This window comes from Buteo buteo, chromosome 1 (genome assembly GCF_964188355.1).
Source record: "Buteo buteo chromosome 1, bButBut1.hap1.1, whole genome shotgun sequence".
Classification (NCBI taxonomy): Eukaryota; Metazoa; Chordata; class Aves; order Accipitriformes; family Accipitridae; genus Buteo; species Buteo buteo.
In genome coordinates this window covers 68,075,059-68,088,145 of record NC_134171.1, presented here as the reverse complement: position 1 = coordinate 68,088,145, position 13,087 = coordinate 68,075,059, and the positions used below count along the sequence as shown (strand labels likewise).

Here is a 13,087-nt window from a genome sequence, read left to right as displayed (position 1 = left end):
ATGATTGCTTTGACATAATCTCTTCTTGATAAATATATGTTTCATTTGCTTGTCTCGGTACACTGTATCATCCTGGTACTTAAACAGTCTGATAATTTGTGTAAGTATTTTTCCGTGAATTGTAGTTAAACTCACTTCATAATTTCTTGGCTCTCTTTTTCTTCCTTTTTAAAAATGAAATACTTCATTTGTCTACCACTGCTGCCTTTCTCCTCCTCCATTTCTCACAGAAAAAAAAATGCACTCTGAAATTTTGCCTGCCAGTCTTGTACGTACAAGAGAATGAAGCTCATAATGACCAGTCAATTTGAAGAAATCTAATGTGTTTCTGTTTTCTAAATTGTTCTTTCCCGATTTGAAAGAGACATTGTATCTTTTTATAAGTGGTATTAATTCCACTAGTCACTGATTGCCATTTTGGTGGAGACTCACAGATGCAAGACAGACATTACTTTTTCAGCATTATCTGTTGACAGTTTTCTCATTCCATTAATCTGCCTATCAACCCTTTCCTCAATTGTCTCCTCACTGTGAATATAGTTATAGAATGATTTCATGTTACTTATGTCTCTTGCTAGTTGCATGACATTCTTGAGTTAGCCTCTGAATTTCTTCACATTACACTTTTCCGTCCTTCCTTCCATTAAAAAACCAATTCTGATATTATTCCTTCTTCTTGGATTTGAGATCAACAAAGCCTTCCCACCACTGCCAGAATCCTTGTCTCCTTTCTTCACCTCCCCAGTTCAAAATATTCATCAGATCCCAGACTCTATTTATTTACCTCATTCCTTCTTTCAATGGCTACCTACCTAAACCTCTGCCCTTGGAATTTCTATGTGCTCCTGCCTTACCTTCTTGACCCACTTAATTCTAGGTCTTTTTCTATACAATGACTAATTAATTTATCTTCTGTTCCCACCTACTTCTTGTTCACTCGCCAGTTCCCAGGCCCAGTGCCCCTGTTAGGATAGTTTCAATATCATGATAAATTCTGTGTTTCATCTTGGTATCCTCAGACACTGGCTTTCTGTAGCCCTTTGTTTCTCTACCCAATATACAGTCTTTCTGGAGACTGTTTCCAGATCTTCCTCTCAGCTTTTTATCCCCTATCTACTTATTCCTCATCACAAGACTAGTTTTTGCCCCTTCTGCACCTAAAGTAGCACAGTGTCCTCCTCCTGTTTGTCATAGTCAAACAACAAAACAGGCCACTGCAGAAATTGCCCAAAATATGAGGTTGGATGCCTAGAGCTAAAATTACATAAAGTGATATGAATATTAACGACAACATTCTTATCTGACTGGGGCAGAAGCACGAGCAGAGTATTTATGAAACTTAGTGGTTAAAAATCTGTACCACTTTCTACTGACTTTTCAAAGGCTTAAAACTTGTGGAGAGGAACAAAAAGACAGTGAAACACATATCTGTAGCACAAAGGCCAATTTTGCCTTATTTCAGTCTCAGGGCTAAAAATGCTTGCTAAAGTTTTACGAAAGAATTCACTGAAATATTCTAACAAAAGTAAAACCGTGTGTCATCTGCCTTGCATATTTTCCCAAGTGGTAGGATAGCTCCCAATCTTCTTTCTTCCCTTTTTCGTAACCTGTGGTCCTATGATCACAGCTACAATAAAGGCAGATACAGTATAAAATATGTTAACAACTTTCAGGAAAGTTTTTACCTTGATATCAGAAGTGTCACGCTGACTATTGCGCCACGCTCTTGAAATAGATGAAAAAGTTCTATCTGCATGATCAAACTTCCCACCTTGTAGATTTAGGAAAAGTGTTGTAAAGGGCTCCTAAATACATATAAAAAGATTAATTAAAAACAGCAAATGTATTTCTTCAGGAATTTCAGGGGAAAAAAAGGATTTATTATTCTTTTGGGGTTTGGTTATTAATGATGCTATTCTTCTGGCAGACACTTGATTAATTGCAAAGGGTTAATTCTGCTATCCAAGAATGAGAAATATAAACTGATGCTTATTTGTTCAATAAATGCTTTTTATTCCTACTCCAAGCATATATATTCAGATAAAGAAAAGCAAATTAAAACAAAAGAAAATATTTACATGCTGGAGGAGAAGCTACAGTCAGTTGTGACACAAATTGCTCTCAAAAAACATGAAAAAGCTCAATATTTTTACCTCAGACGTTTTTAAACTAGCATGTAACAAAAATAACACATGCACTTTATTTTGTTCAAGGTAATCTATTAATATAAAGGGTAGCATTCAATACCAATAGCTTTATGATTGTTACTGTTTAATATGTAATTTATGATTTAGAAAAGAAAAATGTTTGAAAGATTTAAAAGCCTCCTCTTAGTTAAAGAACACTTAAGCACATATTAGTGGATAATTGCTTGAAATTAGCTAAGCACTATAAATTACTTCAAGGATTTATGTATGCTTGTACATTCTAACAAGCTTTAATTAATGATGTGCTGCTAATGCTTTCCCAAAGAAATTACTTTCTAGGAGATAAATCGCCTTTCAATTTTATAGAAAAATGCATTGTTTAACCAATATATTATCAATATGTAGCATCTCAAAAGTTACTTCCATATAAATTCCAGCAGATTTTTTAAAAATTAATTATTTACACCACAGAATTTCATGATCATCAGAAACCAACTCATTTACTCTCATTAGGAGGTGAAAATTAAATGCATTCAGTAAGAACCACAAATGTTCAGTATGTGGTCCAATCAGAAAATATGCAAGGAAGGAATGTTAACTATGTTTAAAGTAATGTAAGAATGTAACTAAAAAGCAGCTTTTAAGGAAAAAAGCTTTACTGATTTGAAAAGGCTGTACCATAAAAATTAAAACTTTCTGCTCAAACTTTGGAACACATTTATTCTACGCTACTGATTACAAATACTAGAAAATTTCAGGACTCTCCTATGCCATTGAGTTTTAGTTTATTCATTCCTAGCTATTTGTTGCTTTCATTATCATTTAAAGGAAAAGCATTTTTAGAAGATATACTTACAATTCTTAATAACCACGTGAGTGCAAAACTTGCAGTTGAATAATGTGTGCCATAGTGAAATTTTGGAACCTGATCATCTTCCCATGATTCATATCTCTCAGCAAAGAACGCTGCTCTCTTTGGGTTCAAAGCTCCAATAGGCTACAAGGTTTGTAAAAATAAATACATTAAGTAAATAAAGATAACATGACCTATTATCACATCATAATCCCCTTGTTCTTTTTGGTAACCAGAATTATCACACGCATGGAGAAGATTGTTTTGTGTTTTGCAAAAGCAGATGTTGGATTCTGTAACCACCTGAACAGCACCTGTGTATTTCAAACCAGGATTCCATGTACATGCACATGGCTGGTTGGAAAAAAGTCTCTTCTGCATTCATATAGCCCTCATTTCTATTTACTGCTGATTCAAGTCATTGACTAAAAACTGCTTCACAGTGGAATGTCTTGGACAAAGAGTTGTTAACTTGTGTGCCTGTGGATATGTGTGAAGGTTAAATACACTATTAAGCAAATGGTAAGCAACAACAAGAAACATCTTTGGATATTTTGGGGGCAAAAACAGTGACTGATAGGGTGGAAGAATATTAATAGTGCATTTGGAATTTTGATATTACTATTGTTTCTGTGCTTTCTACTTACCATCCAAGACAAGTTTTACTTAATGGATAAAACCTGAAACTTTGAAATAGACTAATAAAATAGCAGCGTTTCTATATAAAAACATTGATATAAAAGAAACAAGTAACATATGTATGACTTAAAAAGTCTGTCACACTTTCACCAACATTGTTATTCTTTGTTCAGTTCAGCGCTTACCTAGGACATAAACACCAAGGGATTTATTTAAATGTAAGAAATATAATATTTTGTTACCTATAGCTGTGTATTTCTTCAGCAGACTCTTACATAAAGGATTTGGAAAAATCAGTATACGTCACATAAGTTACTGAGAAACGCAAAAGTTAATTTAGCCATTCCACATGTAGAACACTGTAAGAGGTCTAAAATATCTTTGTATTTGTGAAGATATATGCAAAATATCTGCAGTACAATTTTGTATACATATTGAGCACACTGTTTGTATGTTATTAATGTAAATGATGCCCGTCTGTACAGACAATGGATGCATTCAAGTGTAACCGAAGAATAAACATGCAAAAATATTTTCTTCTTTCTGTTCTGCAAGAATAAATATATTTAAGAATACACTACAAGGTAAGGAAAGACTTTAAAAGAAAAGTCCTTGAACAAAAGTATCAGTAACCTAGTCATTAATTCAAGCATAGCTCAACTAAAAAACTATGTCCGCTATTCAGATTATTATTATTCAGATAACTGCTTCTTTGCAGCTCACGTGAAATTTGGCATACAAGCTTTGAAGTATTTTCTCTTTTAGGATAGATTAGATCTATGAATGACCTAAGATCTAATCTTACATTTTTTACTTAGAGCACCTTTCACATTGCAGTAGGATAAAGAAAACATCTTAGGTTAATTACTATTTTTGCAGTTCACTAATTTGAAATATAACCCTTTAAAAGAAGTGGTTCCTGTATAAAAGGATTTTTATCTGATTTAGCAAATTTATTCCAGGGAAGAATGAAACTGACTCCAAGAAGTCTCTTTGTTGCAAGAACCATTTTGGAATCTCCATCTGTACTGATTTTCCCTAAAGACTCAGCTATGCTTGAGGGAAAAAAGAAGAAAGAAGGTCATTGGTAGACAAATTATATAAATTAAAAAGAGAAACAGTGTTGTGCTGTATGGTTCTGTAACATTTTATTTATTCTCTTTATCTGCCCCTATTTTTATTACTCTCCAAATGAGTATAGCCCAAATCAATAGTTATAGAATTACACTCCTTGAATATAAAGCAAAGCTAAACCCAATTAGAATTGATTTCATTCTCTTTTCAAAAAAAAAAAAAAAATGGTATCATGCAGAGATCCATATAGCCAGAATCCACAGTATTGATTTTGGCTGTTATTGTTACAGTTGGTTTCTGAAGCCTGCAACAGGACAACTATCAAGACATGTCACATTTATTTGCAAGCAAATAAAAAAAGTCCCCAAATGAAAGAAAGCTTAGGGAAAAAAAAAGAACCATGGAGCTGTGCACTGACAATGATACACTATCAGCTTACTCAGAGAAGTTACAGTGGGAATACACACATTGAATTATACATTACACGAATGCACTGATTTATTGTGGTAATAACATCCACCTCATTAAAAGATTCTGCTTTGCTGCAGTTGGAGGGCTACATATTGTTTACTGCTATAAATTAATGGCAGTGCACAGAAGACTGTAGAACCCTTCTAACAATAGATCTGTAATGACAGTGCTGTATATCACAGCTTCCCCAGCAGCTTCATAATAAAATGGAGACAATGTATTGGGCTAATACATTCTACCAGCCAGGCCCATATTTTTCTGACAACTGCTTCTAAGGATGAGGTGATTCTAGTGTGTTGCACTGCACTGTGAACAGTTAACTAAGCTTGAGCTACAGAATAAAGGACATAAAAGGAATATTCAAATACCCTCTGACTTTTAATTTAGTAAACAAATTAATTGAAATTTTGTAATTATTTCATATTTCAAAATTAACAGGGAGTCATGATTACATACTAGATTCCCTCCCCTTTGGGTAAACACCAAAGGAAGAAGAGTTAACTCCAAACTAAGCTATGCTAGATGTAGCTGTGAGACCACAAATCTACACTACTCACACTACCTTCCCTATGGCTACAGACCACTAAGGAAGAACAAGCTGAAAAGCTTTCATATCCAGAAATTCCAGAATATATTTGCTTTGCAGTACCTCTTTTCAGAGTGGAAAAATAGATATTAGTTCACCAATTAAAAATACTTATTTAGATTGGGGAAAAAAGAAAAGTAGAGGCAGAAAAATTCCAACAAGCAAAAACAATGGCTGAGATTACAGGAGTCAAGACCAAAAAAGAAATCACTTATGGCTGCTAAGTTTTCAAACTGCATTGAAAACTGAATAATGCATATGGTTTTTAAGTCAGAGTTCATTCAAAAAAGGCTCCAAACTGGAGGAAGAATTGGGGTAAGGAAGTTTTTGTTTTCTCTTTTTGAAAGGCATGATCACCTGGTTTTTGACCCAAAGTGGTTGTTATAACATGTGCTACAAATATGAAAGTTACAAGTGATTCTTAAAAAAACCAAACTCATTTGATATCAATTTTTCAAGTGCTCTCAAATCTAGGAATACCTCAAAATAAATAAACCTCACATTTTGACCAAGAACCGAATATAGTAAATCTCAGTCTTTGGACCAAGCTTGGTTGCTTTCTTTGAGACACAACAAAGAAAAATGGTCTGTTGAAAAATAACTGAGAAAACACTCTGACTCTTACCATCTACTGCTGTTAAATATGTCCAGACACTATGGTGTACAGTTATATCTGTTGGTTCTTAATCTTACTCTGTGACAGACATTGGAACAGTGGCCCATCTTGCCTCCATTTTCAGAAGAGGCCCTGTTGCACCCAACAGAAGAAAGCAGAATGCTCACTGCTCCTCTGCATAGGGCAGAATCTCTTCTGGATTCTGTCGCTCATGTTCAATAATACATACATTTTGGAAAATTGTTAATGACCTAACATAAGCAGACTGAAGTCTTATAAAGAATTACGATATGTTTATTTACAGTTACACATTTAAGAAGAAAAAGAGGTGCTTTTTTATTCCTATCTAATGTGTTTTTATTTTTTAAATAGTGTTACTCCAAAGAAACAGACATACCCTGTTCTTACTCATGCTGCCTTTTGTTGTTGGCTTTTACACAGGCTTCTGTTATTAAAACAAACATTGCCACTTTTACTGTCTCCTATCCATTGTAATACTGGGAAGACTTTTTAACTCATTAATATTCAAAATCCATGAAAGACTAGAGTACTATGGCAGTAAATTGCATTTAATTACTGCAAACAGTAAGGAGTCAAGATACCCTAGTTTCATCTTCACTGTTAACTGTTACGTCTTTTGCTGAAGATGGCAATCTTAACAATTACTACTGGAAATCAGGACATGTGCCTGTGAGTTCTGAAAAGTAGGCAGTTCCAGAAACGAAGTCCATGCTGACCAGTGCAAACAGAAAGATTTAAAAATTAATGAAAATATTATTCTTTGAAATTTGTATTTCAAAAGTTCTTTACCATGAAAAAAATAAAAAAAAAAGGAAAGCAAAGACACTAAAAAAAAAAAAAAAAGGAAAGAAAAAAGACAAAAAGCAAAAAAGGAGGGGAGGGGAGAAAAAAATGCTTTTCCTTGTGATTTCTTATACCGTTTTCTTATCCATATCCAATCAGGTATTTGGATTCCTGTGAATACCATTGTCTGTATCATTGAATTATGTTTTGTAGCATCCTTGCCAAGTATGATGTTTGTTTTTCATACGTTTTATTTTCAAGATGACTATCTGGTTTTCATTACTGATATTTTTCATATATTCATTGGGCTTAAAGGAGCAGGGGGACCATTAGGTGATCTCATCTAGCTTTGTGTTTGTATGACAAGCCATTAAATGCCTTTCCATTACATGATTTTGAGCCCAACTGTTTACACTTGATTATGAGCTGTATTTGGCCAACCTGCTTTCCAGAAAGGCATCTGACTCTTGAGTACACAGACAATCTGCTATTTTTCTTGGAAGCTTTTTCTACTGATAATTGTGATCCTCATTCTAAAACATACGTACTTCAGTTCGTCTATGAATTTACTGGTGTGTTACCAAAGAAATCTTGTTATGTTTCTCTCTGACATACCACAGAGTCTCTACTTACCCAGTATTTTCTGTATATAAAGATACTTATAGACTATAATTAGAACTTTTAATAAACAAAAGAAATCGAGCTCTTCAGGTCTTCCATTTTAAGGCATTTCTTCCAGCCTTAAGACTTCTCTGCAGCCTGCCCACTTATCAATGTATTCTAATATACAGATATCTGAAATGTGTTCAGTGTTCCAGTGTTAGACTTCTCACTGTTGTAAATATGCCAAGTGCTGTATACTCTGCTGCAATCTAACCACAACTGCATTTTTAGAGGACTGCTTGTTTAGTTACTTTATGTATTACCAACACATAATTAACTCCCAGAACTAGCCAATACTTGTAATATTGTCAGTGGGACTTCGTGATCATCTGAGTAAAACTTTTTCCCAGACAGAGATATAAAGACAAGATGTAAAGGTTTAATTATACCCAAACTATATTAACTTAGGTCAACTGGGAAATATCTGGGAATAAACTCATATAATGTAGATCACTGCTCTTTCATGCATCATTTTTCTGTTTCAGAACAGCCACAAAATGCTATACTCGCCTCTCAACCAATTCTCACTGCTAGAACTCACCATTCTTCCTCTCAAACAACTGACTACTGCTTTCTTAAAAATTAGGTCCTCCAACTCCCCCATCTTCTTTAGAGGGCATCTTAACTTTAATCCATATCTAACTCAAATTCATTAAAGAACTGTATCCTGAAGAAAACAACAAACACAATTACTGGCTGAACTGTTTGAACTGTCCTCACTGATCAACTAAACTGGTCCTTGAGCTGCTCCAGGAAATATTTAAAAAATGGAAACAATCTACCAAGGAGAAAAACAATCCTTACCAATTCATTCTTAAAAGCAGTGGTTTCGCACCAGATGACCAAATCCTACATCAAAGACTGGGCTAGGAGGTGGCAACTATGAATTCAGATGTCAAAATTTGGCTGAACCCAAAAGGACAGAACTTGACAGAACTTTTGTATCCTTCCCCAGTGAGCATTTAGGTGATATACAGTAATTTCTGCTCCAATTCTAACCTGATTTACAATTTTTTAGTATTAATTGTAAATCATATTTTAGTCACTTACATTACTCAGTTTCTGAGAATTTCAACACAAGCAGCTACCTGGATTTCATGTGGTTTCTTAGTGAAATAAGGAATCCTGCTGTCAAACACTTTTTGTATATGCAATATTGCAACTGCAATAACTATGAGTATTAGTGAGTGTACTCTACCAATTTTGACATCAACATATGAAATAAGAAAAATTCATACAGCTGTGCTACCTTCTTTTCCAATCACTAAAGTCAATGCACATTTCTGATGAATTTGTTGAGTAGACATCCTCTGGATATTTGTTATTGTTCCATCTAGTTAAGCTTCTTCCCCTTTAGAACTGGCAGGTCGTTATGGTCATAGTTATAATTCTAATCCATTATTTGGAATATAGGTATTTCAAATAATTATGATACTTGAAAATTTGTAGGTAGAAGGGAAACAAATGGGACAACAATGTAAAGTAAGTTCTGAAGAATACTTCCTCTTCTTTTTATGTTGACCTAAAACTAAAATAATTTTCAAGTATAGATAAGAGTTGCAAGCAAGCAAGACTCATATGGTCCACAGAGAACAAACAAAAAAAATGGCCATAATTACCCTAGTTACAAAGCAAAGAAAACAATACCTTCTCATATAATTAAGTTGCTAGATTCATTGCTTCAGGGAGAAATTCAGAAGAAACATAAATAGGGTGTTTTTTTTTAAAAAAAGGCAACTAGACCACCAGTCCATCAGTGGCCACTAACCATGACTGTCTAAATTATTTCTCCAGTTCACAAAGTAGTTAAACTTCTGGTTGCCAAACCTGGCAGGTTATCTGAAGGGAAGGATGATGCTTTACATGCCCTCTTTCTTTTCTTTTTTCACTAGGCTCCTGCTACTGGCTGTTGATAGAGGCAAAATATTAAGCTAGATGAGCTTCTGGACCAGCTCCTCTCTTACGACTTCATACTAAACAACTCAGTATCTTCCCACTGTCCTGGTTTTGGCTGGGATAGAGTTAATTTTCTTTCTAGTAGCTGGTACAGTGTTATATTTTGGATTTAGGATGAGAATAATGTTGATAACACACTGATGTTTTCAGTTGTTGCTAGGTAGTGTTTAGACTTAGTCAAGGACTTTTCAGCTTCTGATGCCCAGCCAGCAAGAAGGCTGGAGGGGCACAAGAAGTTGGGAGGGGACACAGCCAGGACAGCTGACCCAAACTGGCCAAAGGGGTATTCCATACCATGTGATGTCACATCTAGTATACAAACTGGGAAGTGTTGGGCAAGGAGGGCAGATCACTGCTTGGGAACTAACTGGGCATCGGTCAGCAAGTGGTGAGTAATTGCATTGTGCATCACTTGTTCTGTATATTCCAATTCTATTATTATTATTATTGTCATTTTATTATTGTTATTATTCTCATTACAATTTTCTTCCTTTCTGTCCTATTAAACAGTTCTTATCTCAACCCAAGAGTTCTACTTTTTTTTCCCTGATTCTCTCCCCCATCCCACTGCGGGGGGGGGCAAGTAAGTGAGCGGCTACATGGTGCTTAGTTGCTGGCTGGGGTTAAACCACAACACCCACATAAACAGACTGGTTCACATGATACAATAAAAGCCAGTCAAGAGCACTCCAGTACAACAAACTTGCAGTTACTTTTACATGCAAATGATTTCTTTGTTCAGTTACATCATTTTATTTACACTAGTGAAGAAACACTGATAAATAGCTACCAGCCACTTCATTTAATACTTGCATGCACAGCTTAGGGTGCAGATAACTATGTCCCAGCAGCTCCTTTAAATAAGTGACAAATATAACCAGCTGACTGTGATCAGCATTTTTATCAAATGTAGGATCCCTGGGTATTTCCAGATGTACTGCACATGAGATGAAATTCCATAATCCTCTTATCTCAGTCTTTTCTAAAATAAATTTAATATAATTGATTCATACTAAAACCACTGACCTTTTTATGTAAACACGCTGTTTTAAATAGTTGTCATTCCTTACAAGCTTTCTTTGAAAAGACCCTATTTACCAGAAACCACGTCATGAAGTTTACCAGATCACATTATGTTATAAAAATTTTTTAAAAGTTCAATTTTCTATTCTTCAGAAACTGAGAATTAAATAAAGGGCTGGAATAAAAGCAGACAATAGTTGTGTGCATGAAAATTAAGTTAAAAGTATTTGCACATATGGTTTATTATTAAGATTTTGTTAGAACTCACACATTCCTTTGAGACAAGAACAGTCAGAAAAAACTGATCTAAAGGTGGTCTAATAACTAGAATGTCTGAACATGTCAATATAAATAATATTTAAAGGTGCAAAACACAGAAGATTCCCAAAGTCCACAGTTAAAAAATGGATCATAAGCTAATCCTAAGCATAAAAAATGAAGAAAAACTATGTTTAGCAATATTAGTGATGTTTTAGCAATATAATAGTGACAGGATACACCTCAGGTCACCTAAAACCTTGGAAGAATTTGAATGTAAAGGAAAAATCTCCATGCATTCATATTACTAACAATAGTATCAAATGCTATTACACCCATCTGGCGCAGATTCCAAAACAATGCACTGCTGAACTGCAAACTTGCAAACTAATTAAGCACACATACACTTTTACATAAGGTTTATTCATTGTTCAGCACAACTGAATGCGTCACACACTGTGTATTTGAGGTGTTACTACACCTTAATACTACCAGGAAGACAAACTGAAGAGAGCTGTTATGTGTTGTACAATTCCAAAAGGTCAGGGAGAAAGGAAGTTGCATGTCCCTGGGAATCACGAGGAGAAATCAAGCTGCTTACAGGTGGTGAGGAGGGTATGGCATTGTAATTGCCTGACTTGGAAATTAACCCTGCTAGCCAAAAGCAACCATTTGCTTATACTATCCATGACATAACCTGTCAAGTGAAAGAAATCCCTCCATCATCACTCACTTATTTAAAATAAAAAAAAAAAAAATCCTTTTATGGATTTCAAGAAACAGGATTTAATGAGAAGCCACATGCACTTGAGTCATAGCAGGAGATGAAAACGTTCTCTCTCTGCCTTCCCTTCACAGACCATGCTCCTCTGCCAACACATCGTACAAGCCACTGTCACAGAAAACAGAAGCCATTATACCTAACACCAGATCTATATAAGACAATCAGAACTAAAAACATAATCCTCTTGGCTTGTACTAGCAGCACAGGAACTCAGGCAAAAAGCTGATACAAACTTGCTTCTTCTGCAGATTAAACACTGTCAGGGCACACAAAATATACATTATTGCATATCACATGTAAGCACCAAGCCCTACAAAAAGAGCAGCAGCAGGCTAGAAATGTGTACTTGGGAAAGTATAAACAGGTTTTTATCGTAATCTGTACTGTTTCATAGAACTATCACAATCAGATTATATCGATCCTGAATATAGTCAGCTAAGAGCCTGTCAATGTATATTTTTTCACACATGCATAGCTTCGCTCCTATCTAAGGTGAATTCATCCATCATTTTATTACCTATTTCAAAAAGTCTCCTGATTAGTCAGCCATCATCTTCAATACCATCAACAGATTACTATTGTCAGAAAGTTTTATCATCTCCCTTTTCATCTTCTTTTTCAGATTACCATACATGCTGAACAGCATAAAGTACAGAAAAGACCTTTGGAAAGCCAGTGACCACCCCACTTTGAAAACTAACCTTGGGTTTCTGATACTGAGGCAGTTTCAAGTGATTAGCTGGATATTATATGTAAATTATTTTTTCTTATCTTATTAGACTATTCAACTCAAGCTTTTAGGATCATACCATCTTCTCCTACTGATCTTTTTCTATTGATTTCCTTCATTTGATCCACGCTTTCATCTACTGATATTTGAGTTTGAGACAGATCATCTGATGTGTCCATCAAAGTAAGTCCACACCCTGAGAACCACCTTAAACTCCTCTTTAAACAAAGATTATCATTATTATTATTTTTACCATGCTCTCATTTTCTCTGAGCACTATTTTTATACCTGGATTGTCCTTTGACCCCAACAGGTTTCCTGCTCCTAGGAGTTTGATCAACTCAGTTTTAGACAGCTCCAGTTAGGTAAGATAAATCCCATCCTCATTTCCAGTATGAATGCAGTTTTCAACGTAGCCACCATCATACTTGTTCAGAAATCTGAATTACACAGGTAGCAGCTCATAATCTGCTGGAGTTCAAA

The 13,087-nt window shown here is 35.0% G+C and overlaps 1 protein-coding gene across 2 annotated transcripts in view; it reads right to left on the bottom strand.

Annotated features, from left to right (window-relative positions):
* Nucleotides 1-13,087, bottom strand: part of LRBA (LPS responsive beige-like anchor protein) — a 434,876-nt gene that overhangs the window by 119,532 nt on the left and 302,257 nt on the right. For both annotated transcript variants that reach the window (XM_075034981.1, XM_075034972.1), the window contains 2 exons: nt 3,004-3,144; nt 1,686-1,805 (listed from right to left, as the gene is read on the bottom strand). In XM_075034981.1, the coding sequence (XP_074891082.1) occupies nt 1,686-1,805; nt 3,004-3,144 (261 nt within the window). The remainder of the gene's footprint in view (nt 1-1,685; nt 1,806-3,003; nt 3,145-13,087) is intronic.